Source organism: Silene latifolia, chromosome 2 (genome assembly GCF_048544455.1).
Source record: "Silene latifolia isolate original U9 population chromosome 2, ASM4854445v1, whole genome shotgun sequence".
NCBI classification, from domain to species: domain Eukaryota; kingdom Viridiplantae; phylum Streptophyta; class Magnoliopsida; order Caryophyllales; family Caryophyllaceae; genus Silene; species Silene latifolia.
Genome location: NC_133527.1, coordinates 133,962,394 through 133,984,715, shown reverse-complemented (window position 1 = coordinate 133,984,715; position 22,322 = coordinate 133,962,394). Strand labels below are relative to the sequence as shown.

At 36.0% G+C, this 22,322-nt stretch overlaps 2 protein-coding genes across 3 annotated transcripts in view; one reads left to right on the top strand and one right to left on the bottom strand.

Moving 5' to 3' along the window:
- Window positions 1-1,354: 1,354 nt before the first annotated feature.
- Window positions 1,355-4,577, top strand: LOC141641344 (endoglucanase 14-like). The gene is made up of 5 exons (XM_074450010.1): window positions 1,355-1,555; window positions 2,948-3,349; window positions 3,457-3,543; window positions 3,634-3,783; window positions 3,865-4,577. Exons 1-5 carry the CDS (start codon window positions 1,355-1,357, stop codon window positions 4,462-4,464), a joined length of 1,440 nt encoding a protein of 479 aa, XP_074306111.1. The 3' UTR covers window positions 4,465-4,577.
- Window positions 4,578-5,938: 1,361 nt separating this feature from the next.
- LOC141643011 (anaphase-promoting complex subunit 1) overlaps window positions 5,939-22,322 on the bottom strand; it is a 30,017-nt gene continuing 13,633 nt past the window's right edge. For both annotated transcript variants that reach the window (XM_074452032.1, XM_074452031.1), the window contains exons 15-37: window positions 22,145-22,204; window positions 21,411-21,509; window positions 20,861-21,001; window positions 20,248-20,328; window positions 18,633-18,704; window positions 18,000-18,071; window positions 17,376-17,469; window positions 17,200-17,276; window positions 17,047-17,100; window positions 16,610-16,687; window positions 14,088-14,209; window positions 13,844-14,004; window positions 12,842-12,918; window positions 12,657-12,770; window positions 12,463-12,564; window positions 11,114-11,254; window positions 10,487-10,660; window positions 9,926-9,989; window positions 9,707-9,846; window positions 9,453-9,610; window positions 8,973-9,051; window positions 7,619-7,717; window positions 5,939-6,772 (exon numbers count right to left, since the gene is read on the bottom strand). In XM_074452032.1, coding sequence (XP_074308133.1) covers window positions 6,386-6,772; window positions 7,619-7,717; window positions 8,973-9,051; window positions 9,453-9,610; window positions 9,707-9,846; window positions 9,926-9,989; window positions 10,487-10,660; window positions 11,114-11,254; window positions 12,463-12,564; window positions 12,657-12,770; window positions 12,842-12,918; window positions 13,844-14,004; window positions 14,088-14,209; window positions 16,610-16,687; window positions 17,047-17,100; window positions 17,200-17,276; window positions 17,376-17,469; window positions 18,000-18,071; window positions 18,633-18,704; window positions 20,248-20,328; window positions 20,861-21,001; window positions 21,411-21,509; window positions 22,145-22,204 — 2,646 coding nt within the window. In that variant the 3' untranslated portion in view covers window positions 5,939-6,385. The remainder of the gene's footprint in view (window positions 6,773-7,618; window positions 7,718-8,972; window positions 9,052-9,452; window positions 9,611-9,706; window positions 9,847-9,925; window positions 9,990-10,486; window positions 10,661-11,113; window positions 11,255-12,462; window positions 12,565-12,656; window positions 12,771-12,841; window positions 12,919-13,843; window positions 14,005-14,087; window positions 14,210-16,609; window positions 16,688-17,046; window positions 17,101-17,199; window positions 17,277-17,375; window positions 17,470-17,999; window positions 18,072-18,632; window positions 18,705-20,247; window positions 20,329-20,860; window positions 21,002-21,410; window positions 21,510-22,144; window positions 22,205-22,322) is intronic.

Genomic DNA, 22,322 nt, shown 5'->3' with positions numbered 1-22,322 from the left:
ACTATATTAGTGCGAGACACAACATTTATTTACTAACAAAAAATATATAAAAAGAAACTAACAAGTATTCTGAGAAGTCTCGGCTAAACATTATTAAGAGAACGTCTCATATAAGAATTGTGAATTGTAGACAATGTGTTAAAATTGATGTATTAGAATTAATTGTACAATTCGCTACCAAATAAATTTGTTCAACATATCTTCTTATCATATGAAATATATTACTCCGTAAATGTTTTTTGATATCTCATTATATTTTAACAAATTGGGACCAAAGAGGAAAATTCCTTTTTTATCTTTGAAATTAATAATTGTTGAAAATGGCCGTCCACAGTATAATAGAACCAAATGAAAATTGTAACTAGATTACTAGTACTGATTAACAATGTAAGCCAAAACATGGGTGAAAATTTACAAATTCGTAAGTTTAAAATCATGGAATTAATTTTGCTTAAGATTATGCTTCGTTAAGTACGTATGTCTCCTAGTAAAAAAATTGGTTAATCTAATATAATTTCTAATATATACTCCCTCTCATCCAAACCAAAGGTAACAGTTGCTTTATCACACTTGCCGAGTCACGTTTTGCAACGTGAATATCTTTAGTTGCACATTATTAAAAATTATAAAAATTTGATATTCTTATAGCATTCATGACGATAAATCAAATAAGATCTCACATGACTATATTTTGTCTTATAGATTAAGAATAATATCAAAGATTCCCCACGATCATGAATAGTGCCAAAAAGCAAGTGTTACCTTTGGTTTGGATAGGAGGAAGTAACATATAGTCACGTCACTCATGTGAGATCTTTTCTAAATCGTGTATATTAAGAATATCAATTTTTTATATTTTTAATAATATATAAATAAAGATATGAACAAAACAAATGTACATTGACAAATATGAATATGAAAAAGTAAACGTAAAAAAATGGGTGAAACATAGGAAGTACAATATAAAATTGATCTGAAAGTAAGACTGAGCCGAATTGAAATGACCATTTAACCTGACTCGCATGTCATTACCCAAACCCTACCCGATTAATCCACTTGTCCAACTTTAGCGCTCACCTAATGACCTAAATATTGTCATAAGATCATAACTGTCTGATAATTAACCTTATTATAAAGACCGTTTAATAAGAAAACTTGTGAAGACTAAAAGGTAGTGTTTGGCAACACAGAACTGATGTTATTTTCATGATTTATTGTGCCTTGGTATCAGCATAATCAGCATTATAAATACGATTACTCAACTATATATATGTGTGATATGTTATCAACCTAGTATTAACATTAGAACAATTTTGTAAGCTTTTATACAAAAAACATCTCCTAATTATATAAGATGGCATTCATGAGAAACATGTTAAACTTGTTGATTGTGTTATTTCTTGTGTTTGTTAATGGAGTTGTTTCAATAGATTATAGGGATGCCTTAACCAAATCCTTGTTATATTACGAAGCACAACGATCAGGCAAATTGCCCTCTAATCAACGTGTTGCATGGCGCGGCAACTCCGGTTTAAAAGATGGTCAAGCCGCTGGGGTACGTTAATCTCTTTAGGGTGTTGCTCATGCAAATTAATCCATTTTCAGTAGATTTTTAATATTTAAATCATTTTATAACACACTTTTTCACACACACAAAAAAAAAAAGTTACTCGTATATGTTAGAACTTAAATCACTTGAAATTTAAGTCATCATTTGATCGAAACATTACTTTACCTACATTTTATTTTATTTTCATTTTTCAACGTAACTTAAAAGTACTATAGTATAATAAACATGAAATCAAAAATTGATTTGAAATTTTCAAATTGTTATCTGATAGAGAAAACTCATTTGAATAATAAGAATTACGTCCAAAACCAATAAATTGAAGGTTAGTCGAATTGAATTTAACTCGATAGTAATACCAAAAACTAAAATAAACGGTGAATTTAATTTATACTCCTCTAATTCTCTAAGATTGCTACATTTTATAAAAACATGATCTCATAGTATATTCAACTAATGTTGTTATTCCAATGTCTATGGACTAAAACTTTGAAAAAATTAACAAACTCCATTATTTTGTCGCCTAGTTGTGAGATTAAACGCCTCAAATTTCAAGGTAGACAAAACTGAAATTCAACTCCTTAGTCCTTGCACGATATCTCATGAGATATTGAGTATTTATTTCACAAAATCCAAAATCTAACTTAAAACATAATGATTCCAAACCTAACTTAAAACATAATTAAGGAGAAAAAAAACAATTATTTTTCAAAAAAAAAAAGGTCACAGTTTAGAAAAAAAAAATGATCTAGTAATAATAAATTATAAAAAGTTGATAAAAACTAATAACATATCTTAAAATTAAAATTAAACTATTCAAAAAACAAATGAAAAACAAACCTAATAATATACATTGACTACCAATTTTCTTTAGTATATATACTATATAGTTAAAAATTATTTTGGAAAAAAAATAGGAGCAATGATCTTCACTTCTTCATATGATCAACAACATAAATTACTCGTACTCACTGACTTATACTCCGTAGTAACTCAACTAAAACAAGTCTGAACTTGAATTTGCCTAATGCATCTTAAAATCATACTCCGTATTATATTTGAACTAGTAGGCAAACCTGAAATGATCTAATTTGGATCCAATCGTATCTCGTATCATTACAAGTGGGCAAATAGAGCGGATAAACTCATATACGTGAAAATTGGCCAATTTTTTAGAATTAGCGCTTATTTGGTTATCCTTCAAATTTATGGAAATCAGAAAATCCCGTGAATTATAAATGTCATTTGTTTAAGTGTGATGTATTTTTTTGGGACAAAATAGGTGAATTGCAAATTTACGTGAATTACCAAGTTCATGTGTGTCTGTCTCATAAATTATTTTTCTTCTGAGATTAAATCTTAAAAATATGTGTTAAACAGGTGGATTTAGTAGGAGGATACTACGATGCAGGGGACAATGTAAAATTCGGATTTCCAATGGCGTATACGATAACAATGTTATCATGGAGTGTAGTTGAGTATGGTGCACAACTTCAGGCTAAAAATGAAGTCCGAAATGCATTATCAACTATTAAATGGGGCACTGATTATCTCATTAAAGCTCACCCTCAGCCAAATCTCCTTTATGCTGGTGTCGGCGATGGCACCTCTGATCATGCGTGCTGGGAACGACCTGAGGATATGACCACGCCTAGGTCGGTCTTCAAGATTAATGAACAGACCCCTGGTTCTGACCTGGCTGCTGAAACTGCTGCTGCTTCTATTGTTTTCAACGTTGTTGATCGTAAATATGCTTCTCTACTTCTTACTCATGCCAGACAGGTATCTGTTCCATTCTTAGTTGCGGCCACAAGATTATCATAAATAATTTCGTTTATTTTAAGAAGCGCTCTAACAGTGACCTGGTTCTGCATCGTGTTTACACACAGTTATTTGATTTCGCAAAAAGCCACCAAGGAAAATACTCGGATAGTATTCCAGCAGTTAGACAATATTACACGAGCAGCGGGTTTCAGGTAACTAAGAACAAAGGTTGCCAATTAATGCACATGAGGAAATTGAGTAATTAACTAAGAGATGAATACTCCATATGTGAAAATTTACAGGATGAATTAATGTGGGCTGCTGCATGGCTACTTAAAGCCACGGGAGAAGCCGCTTATAAAAACGTATTAAGCAGTTTTCAAGCAGGTGGAACTAGAACTATGTTCTCTTGGGATGATAAGTATGTTGGTGCTCAAATTCTTATAGCCAAGGTACATACAGGATTAAAGCTTTTATCAACCTTTCATTAAAATACCCAATATAACTTTAATTTATTGGTTGTTAAAATACAGCAAATTATGGAGGGGAAGGCGCCAGCGAACGGGAATTGGGGACAACATAAAGAGCAAGTAGAGCAATTCTTGTGCAATTGTGTACAAAAAGGGAACAACAATGTTGTTAAGACAAAAGGAGGATTATTATGGTTTGATGAATGGGATAATCTGCAGTACACAGTCTCTGCTTCATTTGCCTTAACCGTTTATGCTGACTACCTCGCTGCTTCTCGACAAGTTCTCAAATGCCCGTCTTCCTTGGTTAAACCTGCTGAGCTGACTGGCTTCGCTAAATCACAGGTTAATTATATACTTGGTGCGAACCCACAAAGGAGGAGTTACATGGTAGGATTTGGGTGGAACTACCCACAAAAGGTCCATCATAGAGCAGCATCAATAATATCCCTAAAGGTGGATAAAACTCCAGTTGGATGCAAAGATGGGTTCACTAATTGGTTCAACAGGAATCAATCAAACCCGAATGTTTTAGTGGGGGCGGTCGTAGGGGGTCCGGATAGAAATGATAATTATGTGGATAGTAGAACATCCTATAAGATGACTGAGCCTGGAACAGCTGTCTCCCCCGGTCTTGTTGGAATGCTTGCTAGATTTTCTTGATTACATACTATTACTCAATTCTCTCTCATTACCAACAATAAATTTAATAAATTATTAGTAATAACAATTATCAGGCTGTTTACTGTTTAGTGCAAAACTGCACTTCTTTTCAATCAAATATAATGATAGTTATTATAACTAGAGGGTTTATGTACCCTTTCAACTGATTTGGTAATGTCATCCTCTTTTCTTTGTTAAAAGGGACTTGACCAATTAATAATTCCTCCAAATTTTCTTTTCAATCTTCCCCTTTACAAGTCAATAAATCTTCTCTTTGCAAATCAATAAAAACCGGTATACTCCGTATTATTTTACTTACTTAATTATGGACTTTTTTTCATAATATTTTCATAGTCTACCCTTTTCTTAACAAAAAAAAAATCTCATATTAACCATACCTACGGAGTATATAGTAGGTAAACCATAAACCTAAGAAAAAGTTCTAAAAACGATTACTTGAGAGTTGAGAGTCAGGGTGTGAAATGAAGTGAGCTATTTATACAACCACCTCATAATATGTTGGTTTGTCTTGTGTTTAGGTTCATTCTATTGTAACAAAAAAAAAAAAAAAAAAAGGCTAAACTCGATTAACTCCTTAAGTTTGCTCAATCGTGGATTTAACCCCCTTTAAATTTAGAATGTAGTAGTAATTTCTTTTATTATTTTTTTTAACAAAATATTACAGTAATAAATCATTTTATGCTAAAATTTATCAGGACGTCCTCCACCATTTCACAATCACTTTTGACATCGTCGCTAACCACTGGTCAATGCTCCCTTCCTCGACCTCACCACCCTCCATCATGCACCAGTGACACGGCCCATCGTCGACATGAGGCTGTCAAATTTCAGTAGGGCTAAAAAATAAACATTTAGCTATTTTAGTGTTAAAATAATTTATAAATATTTTTCGGATTTGAGCCGTGGTTTATATTCTCAATACCCACAAGAATATAATGGGAATTTCGTTATGGTGTCATTTTATGAGAGATTTTTTTTCTATGCAACTATGACTTTCAACTCAGGCTCAACTTGGCTCAGCTCAGCTTGGCTCGATAATTTAACAAATCAAAACGACGACTCGGCTCAAAAAGCTCGAGAGCGGTTGAAACTTATCAAATGTTATACTTTTATTATTCTTATAAAAGTATTTATCATGGTTATATATTTGTATAACCATATCAAATGTTTTCATTAATTTGCCAATTATATTTATTTATATATAACTTTGAAACTTGTTATTGAAAATATCGGAAAAAAAAACGATAATTAAAATTATATAGATCCGAATTAAGCTCGAGCTCGGGTTAGAGCTCACGAGCATGGTAATGGGCTCAGTTATTTTAAACTCGAGATCGGCTTGAGCTGGGGTTTTGTTTTATGAGCACAAGCCTAGCAAGGCTAAGCTCGTGCTAGCTCGGCTCGTTATCACCCGTACTTCCAACCATTCAAATGTATCAAGAGTCCATAAAGGTTAATACTCGGCAGTTTATGCAACATCTCACTACAAATAGTTCCGTACAAAATTTTAAAAACCAGAGCCTGCAAGTTGTAACAGGACTACCAGGTTATGCTCTACATCAAGAGAATTGTACATCTGGGCTTTTCTATAGATGGTCATTTAGCTGGAAGTCCTTAAATATACAGGTTTCAGTTGAAAATTATATTTGAACCCAGACAGCACATAAAACTAAATAATCACCTTGTATCATCAAAAGGGCCAACCTAACTCGATGACCTAGCATGGTTCAGAGCTAACGACCTTCACCTAGGTGGAACGCACAGACCTGGTGTGGTTATCGGAGGTACAATTAGCCATGATACGCCTGTCCGACCACCAAGCAATACTTCCACATTAGGTGCCTCAGTAAACCCGGTGCGGTTATCAAAAGGTATAATTATAATAAGCCTTTCCACCAAATCAACCAGATGATAATAGCTTATTGATCTCGGAAATCACACGGATATGAGCATGGGGAAACGCTAATCGCAACAATGGGACCGGCAGCAAAGTTTCGGTCTTGTGTTTTATTTTATCCATTGTAGCCTGCAATGCAGATGGAGAAGGTACACAATACCACTGAAGATACCATGAAAGTAGATTAGAACGTTTTATATCTTGCATCTTGTCGTTTGGCCAATTCCCAGATATCAGATATTTGTGCACATCGGGCTCCAATTCGTGAGAATACCTGAAGAGATCCTCAATTCTCTTCCTTAGAGAACCTAGAAAATTTGGTTGGATGATTCCTTCTCTTGACGAGGTTAGCCTTCCTCTTAGTAAGGCCTCATTGTACGCCACCACAAGCTAAATTTTAGAGAAAACGACATAAGCTGTCTTAATTCGATTATTGCAGTTAACGAGAAAAAAAATGTAACAAAGTGGCAAAAGCTTTAAAATGCAGATGACGACAAGAAATCGCTATAACAAAAATACTCCCTTCACCCCACCTTCATATTCGCTGCTTTCGGAGTTGACTTTAGTGGTGAAACGTCAACTTTGACTGGTATTTTGCATTATGCAATTGCTACAACCTTTCAAAACAATAATACAGCCTCCAATCCAATCCACTTATATAGCATTACTTTTGGGTGGTCTTCAAGGCATCACTTTTACCGTATTTCTTCATTTATACATGACTTTTTGTTTACAGAAGATATAAAGACATTTTCAGAGCAAATTTAAATATGTTATTTTCATCTTTCAAAGTTTCATTAATTTTCTCTGTATTTACGGTCAAAATGTCCCAAGTTTGACCTCCAAAAAGCAAATGTTACTAATGGATTGAATTGGATGGGAAGGGAAGGGAATATAAATTTTGACTTGTTAAACGGGACAAATTTTACCTTGTACATCCACATAAATGGAGAGTGGTCAAGGTTGACATAAATCCACCACCGAAGTCAAATGAGGACAAAATAAACAGGAAGGACGCAGTCAAGGAGGTACTAGTTTAATTGCTCACTTAAATAGATCACAGATGACAGAACATGGCAAGTCATTGAAAGTTATAAGTTGCCATGAGGAGAAGGGCTCTCACAGCCATGAATTGTTGGTTCCGTACTCCCCAAAACTAATGAGAAATGCACTAAATATTTACGTTATAATAGGTGGGTGAGAAGAACAGATTGCAGTGTTCCATATACACAATACCTTCAAATTAGCCATAGAGAGGGAATCAAAGTGCCTGAGTACATCCTGTGTCACCTGATCACTCATTGATTTGATCATTGTATATAGAGACATATAGACCTGCATAATTTTACGATGATAATTAAAGCTCCAATGTAAACCTGCCAAGCAATGCCAAGATTGGAAGGGCAAGAGAGTTACAGGAGACAGTAAGCCATGTACCCCTGTTCTTTTGCAATAAAATTGAATTTTATAGACCTAACCTGAACTGACGTAAACTGAACTTACACTAACCTAACTAAACTTCAGTTAACTAAACTTGGTTAAACTTAACTTACGACGACGACAACAACAACATCAAAGCCTTACTCCAAAATGATTTGGGGTCGGCTGATATGAATCATCCTTTAGAACCGGCACTTGAGTGATGGCACACTTCAAAATGCAAGGAAATAGAAAGAGAAAAGTGAAAGGCAAATGAGAGGTGAACATTATACAAAAGTCAAGCTAAGCCTAATGGTATAAAAATCAAATATCCAGTTTTCTTTTATAAAAACTAAGAAATAAAATACAAATTAATACTCCCTTCGTAATGTCATAATGTTCCTATATTTCCTTTTGGGATGTAATGTTATGATGTTACCATTTCTTTTATTTCCATATTTGGCATGATCTTTTTACCACAAAATACCCTAATGAACTTTAGGAATTACAAAAGGTGCCATTGTTATACTTCAATTAATTTCTCATAAACATACTCAGATTAATAGTTAAACCTTAAACAAAAATTTTACTCTCCCTCCTCAAACCACCACTGAGGCACCGACCAGACCACCCAAAATATCTCTCCTCCCCACCTATCAATATCCCCGAGAACTACCATCTCTCTCCTCCACACCGCCCACTATATATTCTCTCCCTTCAGCCGCTTTTCGTCTTTTCCTGCCACGTCGACCTTCCTCCCCCAGCCTAGCCTAGCCCAACTCGGCGCCTTTTTTCATGTGTCACGTTCTCCGGTCATTTTGACCCGATTCCAGTTAACCGTTCTCCAACTTGAAGACCTTTTCTCATGAGGTCGCTGGAGCCAGTCAGCTTTGGTAAGATTGTGGTGGTGGTTCTTAGGGTTGAGACTGGTGAGTTTTGGGGTTGTCGTGTAATGGTGAGCTGGGGTTGTCGTGTAATGGTGAGCTGGTGGTGGTCTTGAGGTTTGTAAATGGGTAAAATATTAGTGGTGGGGAGGGTTAACAATTAGGATTACGTTTAATTATGTACTGTGTAATTAAGGCAGTAAAGGCGAACTTCAAAGTGCTGAACCAAAGCCTTCCTGTTTGTAGCCACCAACATTCATGATAGGAGGAGAACCAGATAAGTGTACCTGTAAAAGAGCTGGCCTATCTTTACTAACACATTCGAAAAGAACTTGCAAGCAGAATTCCTGGAAATCAACGTCTGACCTATCACCCAGACAAACAAAAGCACAGATCAACGGTTAAAAAAGCATAAAACTGCCAAAACGATATGGGAGGCTAGACGCAAGTACAAAGCACGTGAATGCCATTTACAAATAATCATGTCCTGAAACAAAGCGAAACGACTTCATTTCTGGCACATTGTGAGAAAAGTTATCATATATTGTGGGAGTATATTTATACACTCACATAAATAGCATCATTACCCTAATGCCTCAAATGCTCCGGCAAATACCGAGGTAAAGGCTAGTCGAATACACGCAGCTTTACCACAGTTTGAAATGACGCCGAGATTTGTACAAATAACTGCCATTTGATAACGAAAAGAAGCGCAGCCAGTTGTTCCAGAAACATGAACTTTTCATAATTCCAATTTCAAAGTTTACCTGTTGTTCCAGGAAGAATCACAGCAAAGCTGGGCAAATGCTATCAAGCTTGGATCAGACGAAAATGTGCTCACTAACTGAGCAACATTACTGGAACCTGATTTAGTATGCGGATTCATACTTGGAGCACAATACCCCGTGCTTTTTAATCTAAATGCCTACACCAGAAAATCAACCTTATCAATTATCTAAACTGCATACAAAGAAAATTTTTGTAGAGAATAGCAGACTAAGAAACACTGATCACTGCGAACCTTGTTCATTGCTCGTGATAATAGTGACTGGCATCCAACAGGATCATCAACATATGAACATGCTCCCACCTTTCGTTTGATATAAAGAATACCAGAATTGAAAGGGTGATTCTTGTCACCAAAATTCCACCAAGGTTTATCTGAGGTGAAAAAATTAGCTCCCAAAGCTTGAACCGTCTAAACTGTGAACATCCTAAACTATGAAATCTATATTGTTACCTTGAGGAGTAAGCTCTATGACTTGGGCCCAATACCGAGGACCGCAAACTCGAACACTCTTTAGCTGTAAGATACATAAAAGTTCAGGTCACAAATATAACCAAGTTAGTGCTCGGTGAATTTATTTTTAAATGATCTGCAGTAGGAACTTTAGCGTTCTATGAGAATATTGAACAAACAGAAAAATTTAATCAATCATCACAATAAAGAGGTCCTTCCCTTGATTTCTTTCATATATATTATTCCTTCAATGTTATTTCCATTTGATTTTACACCGACTTAATTACGACACTTTGACCATTTTTTTTAAGGCTATAACAATTTTTGTCGACAGTATAAAAAAAATTAACACATTTTTGATAACAAATGTAGATATTTTAATATCAAAATAATTTTTCCTAAAATGTATTTAACGGCTAATATTTTGAGACTTCAGCCTGCAAAAGTCAAATGGGAAGAACACTGTAAAATAGAGGGAGTAGATGCTATAGCCCAAGCACATCTGTAGCAGACAAATGTCCATAAGAATAACTAAAGACTTCAGGGTATGCTGGAACTTACAATTGCACGCTCAGGAAGAATGCAAGGAGTAACCTCACAAATGCTTGTCTCTGCATGATGTTGCGTTTCTTTTATGGTTACATCAAGAGGGGCGTACACTGGTAAGCCTGTGTCCACATCAACTGTTTGAATCCACCGAGCTTCTGTGGCAAGTACATATAAATGCCTATACGCCTGTACAAAAGCCAACATCAATCATCACAGCAGCAACAGTATTCAGTAGGAGAACTAAGGATTAATCAAGCACATATTATGAGTTGGATCATTTATCTTCAACACTCCAACCATTCCTGATTCCACCCTAATCATGCTAAAGTAAACAAAGAGCTGCTGTGATTTGATTCTCTTAGTCTTCCTGTTAATTTAGTGGGCGGGACTGTAATTGACTTAGTGTTTCTGTGATTTGATTCTCTTGGAGGCTTGCTTTGCTGGTCATGGCATGAGTTCCTACGTTCCTACCTTAAGACTAGGCCGTAGGCTGGGTTCAAACGCGAGTAACTATCCTCAAATTTTTCTCTGTTTTCTTCAATTTTAAATACAAGCTTTAGCCAGCCCCCCCCCCCCCTTTTTCAATTTTCATCTTTGTCAATTGAACAACAAATCAATCTCTGATCACAATCTAAATACCTGAAGGTGGCAGCGGTTGTCATTTGGTCCAGTAGGAAAACGAGGATAAAGAGTGGCTAGCAACGCAGCGATAGAACTTTTACTAGTTGAAAATGATCGCATTCCTCCTCCAAGAAACAGAAAGCCAATTGCCAGACTTACCTAAAACAGAGAGAGGTTAGTTTCAAATGGGGCTTTCAAGTCAGAAAATAATGAAATGAATGTGTTTCTGCATGTGAGTTTTTGACAATCGTGAGTCACATAGAGTGAAAGCTAATTCAAAACTTAAGAATGTTATGGAAAAAGAAGGCATGGATTGCCATGGAGATGCAAACCTGTTGAATTATGACAATTAATGGAATAAGGTTACAAAGTAACTCAATGAAAAAATGAAGAAACTTACTACATTACTACTGGGAGGTTTTGCAAGTCATGTTCAATGTCATTAGAGTTACAAGTCCTAATAAGATTAATGTAGAGGACGTTTACACATATAAATGCTTTAGGAAGTTGTAAGTTCTTCTTCTAGTATAAATAGCTAATGTATTAGCTTGTTTTGATATAGAAAAATACAATACAAATTATTCTATCAATATCTTTCTCTCCTTGTTTGATTATATTGCCCCTAAAAACCATCAGAGCCCATGGCTATGTCCTGGGTTTGATATAAAAAAATGAAAAAAAAAAAAATTGTTACTCTTCCTATATACTAAAAAAAATGAAGGGATAAAAGTGCCAAAAAAAAAATTGATTAATGGACATGGGCCACAATCTTCAGAAGCATTGGATAGCCGGGAAAATAAATGGTGGCTAACCCAATTTCAAACAAGGGTGACAAACAGAAAAATGTCAACCAGCTTCATCTTGGGGCAACTGAAGAGATCCAGACCAAAAGTTGGCCAAAAAGCCCATAAACAAAATAGGGCATTAGACATTTAGACTCATACAAGCAAGGAGCTACAGACCCAAATAGAACAAAGAGCGATAGACCCGAAATCATGCTAGGCAACTAATAACCCAAAGTAAAACAAAGGGTAAAAACCAGAGCAAGATGGGGGCGTTGACTCTGAGAAAGATAGGACAAAGTAAAGATCCTAATTCATCGAAGTTCAAGGGTAGAAGAACAAGTTATAGGAAGATGACAACATGATTGGAGATTCAAGACACCAAGCTAATCAAAAATTAAGTGTCAAGGGGGAGTGTTGGAATTTGACATTTAATTATGTAACTAACTTATTTATGTTATATAAGAGGGAGTTGTAGAGAGCATATGCATTAATTGCTAAGGAAAGTTTAAAGTCACATAGGTTGTATAAATAGACGATTGAAAGTAAATTAGCTTGGCCAAAATGTTTTAATTAAAAACTTACAGTCATCTGAATGCCAAAATTAGCTTGACCATCAGAAGAATTTCGATTGCGGAGGAATCTCAGCAATCTTAATGTCTGAAGATTTCCTGAACCAGCCATGACCTGCTTCCAAAACCGAATATTACAAAGCAGAAATACGCGACAAAATTAAAATCTAGGTGAAGAAACTAGTCATAAATCCATTTTTATCCAACCATGGCCAGGGAAAGGACAGCAAGGTGAAGGCATATCTCCAACGTGCTCCTATCCACAAACTTTGACAACCCTCTAGGAAACATACAGCTAGCTGAAGTAGAGACAGGTTTGATCTGCACAGCTAGAACGTGTCACTGAGAATGAACTGACAGGTATGCCAAAATCGGTAAGGCAGGACACGAACCTCATTCAGAAAGTATACAACATAACTATGCAGCAGTTCTTGAGCATTGCCATTTCTTGACCCAGCATATTTTAGACCTTTGAATAAAATATTGTTAATGGCATTTAGAAAGAATGAGAACAGTAAATATTAAACAGTGGAAAATTTTATATATGTATACATGTATAAAAATAATTATATATTTATTCCCTGCAGTGCTTGGATGAAGCTCAGGTTAGTTTATTGGTTCACAAGCATGTTACTGTATTAGTATAGGGATTAGGGACCAACACAATGTCCCCTCTTTAGTTGACTTTCAGCATATACTTAACCTAGATGGCTACTCTAGCTAATGGTTGGTATCAAACATTCAATGCATATTAATCCAAGAAAATTTCTTCACTCTTCAGTACCAGCTGAGATAATGTCAAAGCACATGTTTACATCAAGTTATTTCCATGTCCTACCAAGAAATATAGAATTCCAGCTCTCTATCTAGTGTGAAAGGCCCTACTAACTAGAAAGTTTGTGGTCAAAGCACCACGACCAGCAACTGCAGCTTCGTGTATTAAGGAAAGAGATACTATGAAGATTTCAACAACACTGCTTGCAAAAACAGTGGCGTAAGAAGAAAATGAAAAATGTGGAAGGAACATGCAGGAGAGTGTTTATATTGAAAAAGAAGGCCCTGGATGTCACAACTTAAACTAAGTACTTCTTTCGACCTTGACACGCCTCCAGCGCTTCCACCACATATATAGCACTTGATCTTTGGTTTGTCAAATACGAAATTTTAGCACTATTCTTGGAGTTCGCAATTGCTTGCCCGTTACCACGGAGCCTATAAGTGACATCTCCTTGGAGTTTGAAGCAGAGTCACGTGAGAGATTCCGCTCACAAGACATCATGTAGAGACTCATTTATAGTTGAAATAAAGCTGGAATTAGTCCAGAAGAATACTTCTCAAGATTCTGCAACCTTAGTCGAACAATAGAAGACGAACAAACCCATTTTTCAACTTACCAAGAGATATACATGCTCCGGTGACAATATTCACATACGCCTGCACAACCGCCTCTTCATCTCCTCCCTCCATATCAATTATATCATCTCCGAGAGCTTCAACACCATTTTTCACGATTTCAGGGATTTGAGATTCAACCCATTCTTTGGTAGGGTTAACCCTGCAAAAGATTAAAGCAGCTACTAACTTTCAAAAAAGACGATCAGCACATTTATTGAAAAGATTGAATGGTGAGCAACAAACCTGCTCCACATAATCAGGTTCCGTGCTATGACCCGAAGCATAATGAAGTCAGGCCTTAAGTATTGTAGCTCAAAATTTGTACGAGGAATGGAAAGTCTGGAAACTATCACTTCTGATTCAGTCTGAAAATCAGGGGTCAACTTTTGAGAAAATATAGCAAGATGCCATAATATACAATGTATATCTACTAACTGTAAAGTTTCTTTTCTTACAAAGACTATACTTCAACCATAACAAGCACGAGGTTCACAAGGAAACACCGGCTAAAAAAATGGTTCTTGTGTGAAAACACCAGCTTTACACAAAACACACGATATTAGGTAACCAACTAAATCACCAAATGCAAATAAAATTTAGATTCCAATTTTCTGCAAAATAATTTTATTTAATGGATGTAACAGCGTGGTCGTGTGTAGAAGCTCAACGCAATGGTCTTATGCAAAGTCTTTAACTAGGCTAGTAGGCTGCCAAAATGTAGAACAAAAAGCTCATAAACTATATTATGTCTGGAAAAACTAGTCAATATACCACCAACAGCCTCTTAAAATCGTATACACTAATAGAAATTCATCTAAGATTTCAAAAGCAGAAGACTAATATAAATCAGTTTAAACATGTCAAGTCTTCCGAAACTTTCCAAACTTAATAATAATTCCTTATGATCTGGGGGTTGGCTATAACATGAATCGCTGTGTAGAACCATCATTGTAAAGTGAAAAACACTGAAAAAGTGAAGAGAAGGGAAAACATGAGTATAAGAGAAAAAGATAGGTGAAACAATGCAGGTGAAATTAACAAAATGAAAAGACAACTTAGTTTGAAGAGGTGCAAGACGCATCAAGGCGCTAAGAGGTCAAAGCGATGAGGCGCAAGGTGCAAGGCTAAAGGGGACGCCAATAGTGAGGCACACTATTTTGGGTAACAAATTTGTATTAAACAAAACTTTAGGCAACTGTACCCATTTGAAATTTTAAAGTTGGCCAACATCTAAAAGATTAAAAGTTAGGAATAATGGGGTAAATAAAGGGCATAATTAAAAATCTAGAAATAAAAGATATGGAATGAGCCTAGTAATGAGCCTTGTTAGCTGAGCCTTATCAAATTGCAGTCTTTTAGAAGATATGCATGAATAATTGAGAGGATAATATCATTTGAGGAACTTGCTACCACAAACTCATATTTTATAACAAAACACACACAAAAAAAAAAAAAAAACGTAGTTGCTCATTCATGGACGGGTTTTACTCTTTCATGGACTTTTTTCCATTATTTTTCCACAAGATGCCCTTTGACTAGAATAAAAAAAAAAAACTCTCTCTAATTCTCTCCCTCACAAATTAATCAAATCCACAAAATTAATCTAATCCGTCAAATTACACAATTATGGATGTTAATTCTTGTATCGATCAAATAATAATTCTAATTCTTAATTCTATTAATTATATTATATCAAATTGAAGAATTGATTTACCCTAATTAAATTAGGGTTTGCTTAAACCGTCGCCGATAAATTAGATTTACTAGCATCATGAAGTATGTACTACAGTAAGGATTTTGAGTTACAAATGAGCAATAAATTAAGCCGTAAAGGTATATCCAAGAGTAGTGTTCAGCCATTGTAGTTCAAGGGATTCTTTTTTTTTTCTTTTTCTTTTTTTTCACTTTTGTTACATGTCTTGTGGTGGCATGGTAGGAGATGGACGTTGAGTCGATGAGTATACTATGCGGGGTGGTCCAACGGTGTTATTCATGATTTGTCGTCTCGGTGTGGCAGAGGGTGCTTTGGTGGTGTTAGGGGAGGGGATATATGTGACGGGAGGCGAATCTATAAGATCGTTTGATGACCGGTTTGAGGAGGTCATCAAGATCGACCGGTGGTACAAGGGAGGCGGTGGTGAGGAAGGTGGATGACGGGTAGTGGTGGTTGGATGGTGATAGAGTGAGGATAGAGTAAATGAAGAAGATAGAGAGAGAATGAAAGAGGGTACTAAAACGAAAATCATTAAAATAAAAAGGGTATTATGGTCAGTTACGTCCATAAAAGAGTAAAACCCGTACATGAATGAGCACCACCCAAAAAAAAAATACTTTTTAAGAACAAAACATGACAAATTCTTGACTTCAGCCTCATATGTCACCAAACTGATTTTAGTCAAGGAAATACTTTTTAATCGTGACTTAAAAACTAAAAAAAGGTTAAAAGGCATGAGGGCTCCACAGAATATAAAGTTACTAATCAAAGAAATACCATTCACACACGACACATAGACATGGCCAAGAGCCGAAGAGTAGAGGCCTTTAGTCTCAACCATTAGACCAACACCTCATCGCTTGGGTAGCTCTAACAGTTTTTCATACTAAACCCCGCATCAACCAATTGCCATATTAAATATAAGAAAATTTACCACTAGGCCAATGCTTTCCTTATGTCTCTTCTAGGAAAAACAAATACTTATTCTTTCATAGCTTCCAAGAGGTGCATGTATGTGATTGCCATATATGTGAAACTTCATAATGCTTACCTTGAGAAACATCAAAGCTAAAGCGATTATAGCTCCAGGTGCAGTGACATCAACATTGACAGGAACGCCGTCCAGCATCTATGACATTGATGCCAAAAAAAAAAACAAAGTATTAACTACCTCGCATGCTACAGAGAGTTAATAGAGCTACAGCAACATTACTCCATGGTCTTAAAGGCTCTTGCCAATGGCCATGAGGTCAGATGCTCACCACTTCACCCTTGTGACGGAAACACGAGATACTGTTTCAAGATGACCCATAATGACCATCTGCTACTTCACAATATGAGAAGTGTAAACTGTTTACTGGGTCATCATGCTTAATTCCATCATATTTTAGAGCCAACAGACAAGGAGCCTGGCTCCAAAAATTAATAAAGCTATGCAACAAAAAATATAATTGTATTCCATAACATCTAATGCTGCTCATAGAATACCTGGCCAGCACCCCGGCAGTTCTCATCAGTCACTGGATTCAAGAGTGAATTTCCCTACAGTAAGTACAGGAACGGTCAATTTAAATATCTATGTCCTCAACAGTTCATCTAAGCAAAATAAATATAAAGAAAGAAGATAGGCCACTAGCATACACTACAGTTTTCACCAGCATACTGGAACAACCGATCCACCAAGGTATCCATAAAAGCGAATTTATCTTCACCATGACCTAGAAATTAAAGATGCGCAATCAATTGCACACATATTCAATGGGGGATTGGGGAATAAAGGAAAGGGGGAAAAAAACTAAATCGCCAAATCTATATACCCAATGCAATAAGTCCAAGTGAAAAGCCAGCAGAAAGAGCATATCCCTCCCTTTCTAGCACATTATCACCGCCACTTCTACGACCTATTTCACCCTGCAACAGAATCAACATGTCACAGCCAATAAATAGTTGCACATACAACTTTGAGTTCCACTTCTTCACCCAAATTATTAAGATACAGATCTCAGTTTACACCTCCATATCAAAACAAGGGACCTCCTAAACCCACAAAATACTACCAAAAAGGTCCTTTAACTCCACATAAAACTCAGAATCTGACCGTAATGAACTATGAACATAGGTTGAAACAAGAAGCTCACACAATAAAAGCAGTCTTCCTCGTCTACATCTTACATTACGAAAAAAAAAAAGGGCTGCCACTTTCCAGCCATCGTAAAAACATGCCATAACGAATTCTTTAGTCAGATTTTGATGGTTGTTTGAATCACGGTTCCATGGAGCACTCCCAATATTGAATAAACACACAAGCCATTTTCAAATTGAGTATAAATACTAACATATGAGAAAGATAGATATGCAACCAACAGATAGGAAATGCATATTATTGTGAAGAGACTACAGACTGGCAGCTAAAAATATAGAAGGAAACAGGATTAAAATACCAGCAGCATTTGCATCGTTTGGGGATGTGAAGATCCTTCAAAGATGAGGCCTACAGACATCAACGCTGCAGACTGCAGAACAGCCCAAGGGAAAAAAATAAGAACAAAAAAAGCCATGAAGGCCAGTTATAATGATAAGAAAGAACACTGATCTTTTAACTGTACCTAATGGTAACTGCACATAGTAAGCAGAACAAGAAAAAAAAAAATGTAAGCAGGAACATAATTCAATTCTAAAGCTTCACTTTCAATGAGAAAAGAGTAGGTGAATTTGTAATGGACAGGAACATAAACCCCAACCCAAGACACGTCTTTTATTTTCATCTTGCATCAAAGTCAGGCCTTTTTCTTCCACATTACAATTATTTCGCTTGCTTTGGAAGAGGAGGGAGGATAGCACTAACTGCAGTAACAAATAGGAAATCATTTTCACATCTAATTTTGTAAAATATTTTGTGTTTTTAATATATTTCCTTGCTGTAAATTGATATGATGTCTACCGCACTACCGCCAATGAAAAAAGCTTATATTTGGCAGCAAATGTCAGACCGACTCACTTGACAATAATTTCAGAACCATCCCCCCAATTATAGCTAACATAAAATTCAACGGAGTTGTGATGCAAGCAACAACCTGAAGAAGCGTGGGAACTTCAAGCTCTGGAAATGAAGATGGATGACGAGCGGGTAGATGAACATAGAAGGACTGCAAGAAAAAGAAACAAACAGCGGCTACACTCATCAAAGTCAATAGATAGGAACTTTCGTCTCCAAACAGGAAGTGATGTAGACAATAATGTTGTATTATATCTCAGCCAAAAAAGAAACAATCAGTCTTCGGCTACATTAGATATTTGCTCTGTAATACAGAACACGGTGACAAAGGTACGAAGAATCTGGCTAAAAAAGTCTAATGAATCCTATTCACTGCATGACGCATGTGTGGCCAATATAACTGTAAACCAGATGAAACAAATCAGTAAAATAAAATCAAAATATTTAATTGAAACTAACACTGTAACTCATAATTTTTTGCTGCTACTAGATACCTCGCATCTTCCAAGGTCTGGAGAGGCCGTTTTGTCTAGCTTAGGGTAAGATTATTGGCAAGACTTTTCATAGTCTTAAGACTCTGCCACCTCAGCTTTCCACTAACTTTTATTATTTCTTAATAGTTCAAACTCACCTCAGATTCACCTCAAACTTCATACATTATCCGTCAGACTCACCTCAGACTCTACTTTTCTACTCACTTGAGAAAATGTGAGGTTTAAAAAAAAGGAACAAAATAAAAGAACACATGGGCTCCTTTCATTGGATGACTTTCCTTGAAAATTGTGTCAGGACCCTACAAGAGTCTTAAGTCTTAAGACTTTGTCAAGATTAATGGTAGATTATTGGGAGTCAACCAAGACTCAACTTAAGACTTTGTCAACATTAATGGTAGATTATTGGGAGTCTTGAGTGAGTCTTGTCTTAAAACTCATGTGAGTCTTGTCTCAAGACTCACCAATAATCTTACCCATCATAATTGACTGTGACAAATAACATTGTAGCTATATAGTTGGTGCCTTAAAGGTCCACGTCTATCACAGGGTAAGGGAGAGGGCAAATGCAACATATCCCAAGTTTTTGCGGATAATATGGATTTAGGGAGAGGGCAAATGCAACATATCCCAAGTTTTTGCAGATAATCTGGAAATAAAATCGTGTGATAATGGCCTTAATAAGCTGCGACTCCACTATATAATATTGGGATTGCCGCCTCCACCACTCCACCACCATTAGTATGATATTGTCCTCTTAGGGCCTAGCCCGCACGGTTTTGTATTTGGGCTCCTTCCCAAAAGGCCTCATACTAATGGAGTGGTGGGTCTCTTATAAACAAGGCATAACTCCTCTTCTTTTCCAATGTGGGACTTGGAACAAAGGAGTGTACAAAATTTGGTATCCATTTTTTTCCTTTTCTGTCATGCTTAGAACCCAAACAAAAGTGAATCTTGGCTTCAATGAAAAGAAATAACATATAATTCAAGTGCAGGACTTTCTAGCGTCTTCCGAAGTCCCTTCTCTATGCCAACTGTAACCTTCACCATGTCGTTATCAGAATGCGCAATTGGCATCGCTTACACAGCTAAGAGTGCAAGAAAGTAACCAATCGTCCAATACACACAGATTTACACCATAGGACAGTGAAAACATAAATTACTACAACACAATAAGCTCCACTATATAGTCATAAGAATCACCTTGAACACGGTTGGCTCCATGGTGCCCCTGTACGAAGCTGCTAGACCAAGCATTAACCCCACAGTAGTGCTTTCATGTCCCTAAATGCAAAAGGAAACTGCTTAATGGAAACAACATTCACGATTAACGTTGTCAATTGCTTCGACAACACCATGTCTATGAATGATCCAGCAACAAAAAGACAACGAGTGAAACATTAAATTTGCTACGAAATGTTGTCTGAAATTTGATTGCATCATTACTCCCTCGGTTTCAAAGGGCCTCATTACCATATTAGGTTGCTCTAATATAGTAGACCCCTTTCTAATTTTATAAAAGTATCATAGTAATACTCTTAATTGAATATAACCTTCACTCTTAAAATCTTCTTGAACAAATTTGAAGGACAATTTTAATTCAACATAATTCTTGAAAATGATCCTCAATCAACTGGACAAATATAGCATGAACGCTGTTTTTCTATATACATGGATGTTACTCCTTTTAAAGCAAAAACTGGCCACAAACTCAGGATTGGAGTATGTGCCTTGAACAAAAATTTACTTAGAATAGGCAAACAAGGTGAACAAGTTTGAATAACATTCATCCAAGATTCAGAAAACTGAAGCAAACCTCGCTATAGTAGTGGAATATGTCAGATATTGATAAAACAGTCAAGTGTCCATGTAAACCCAGTGCAAGAAGAAGACCTGCATGTGTAGCATTTGGCTCTTCAGGCCGGTTGTATCTGATCCAGGTCCGTGACATCTTTCCCTGTATTCAGGCAAAAAATAAAAGTAACAGTCCAGTAAACCCGAAATTCATAACCAAAAATCAAATACTCCTTTCATTACTTTTAAATTGTCATTTTCATGTTTCGAAACACTCAATTATATCTTTAATATCTCCCAGTATATGTCTGAGTACATACTATGAAATGCATATTCTTATGAATTTTTGTTTGGGTACGATAGTAACGAAATATATTTCACAGTTTCCCGCAAAGTTTTTTTACTGAATTCAAAGTAAAATCAATGTTTCAAAAAGAGAAAGACTGCATATAAAAAACGAGGGAGTGCCAAAAATTACTAATACTAATTCAAAAAATTTATTGAAGCAAAACAAACAAAAGACAACAGCAGCTATTAAATTACTAATTCTATGTAAGAAAAACAAAATAAACCTGAAATGGAGAAAGCCTTAATCCAGCAGCAACTGCATTGTGAAACTCCGGCCAAGCACGAAGCTCTTGAATATTCCTTATATTCGGATCTAAGTTTACCTATTACAAATATTTAAATCTATGAAAAACAAAGACATTGGACAGTTATTTAGGAAAATCACACTCTAGGTCGTGTAGAGACTAGACAACTGAGAAAACCACATACAAGTAGAGTTCTAAATTCATAACCGCATAAAAGCATTATAAATTAGCGATTACAAGAAAATATCCGCAGTATGAAAAAATTCTCTAGTATGCTGAATTCTAAATATACCCAAAACCATGTAAGCCAAACATCCCGGTCTCAAGAATCTGACCACATATAAATCAACAGATGCTATGATAAAGAAAATTTAGGTCGATAAATTTCTAAGAAAAGGCCTGCATAAACTTATAAAGCAAGAAATGGCTCAAGTATTGCGCATATACACCATGTTAGCCAAAACATTTTATACCCCATCAACTTGGCAAGTATAAGAACAAATGCATACCCAAAATGAACGCTCCAATAGAAGCAACAGACATGATGTTGACAAAAAGTAAAACGCTGGTGCCACTATATATAGGATAAACAAAACACTGTCACACTCCCAAATCTCTATCTGATATCTAACAACCCAACCTAGACAAGTGGTAGTGAAGAGAAAAACATGACATAGCAACAATATTAAATATATATTTTATAACAAACATACGGTAGCATTCTGTTGAGCAGGCAAGCGTCCAGCCAAAACAAGCTTTGGTACAGTGAGTGCCTGCAAAGAATTAATAAAGGGAGGGTGAGATGCCACAGGCAGATTACTATGGTAGAATAGATAAAAAACCACCATAGTATGTAGTTTGTACAAGCCTCATTGGTCATCAATATCGGTA

What these genes read in the sequence shown, in the direction of transcription:
- LOC141641344 (XM_074450010.1), top strand. Translation starts at nt 1,355, where the DNA reads ATGGCATTCATGAGAAACATGTTAAACTTGTTGATTGTGTTATTTCTT. An exon ending in ACACGAGCAGCGGGTTTCAG is followed by an intron (nt 3,544 to 3,633) that starts GTAACTAAGAAC and finishes GAAAATTTACAG; the next exon opens with GATGAATTAATGTGGGCTGC. An exon ending in CTCAAATTCTTATAGCCAAG is followed by an intron (nt 3,784 to 3,864) that starts GTACATACAGGA and finishes GTTAAAATACAG; the next exon opens with CAAATTATGGAGGGGAAGGC.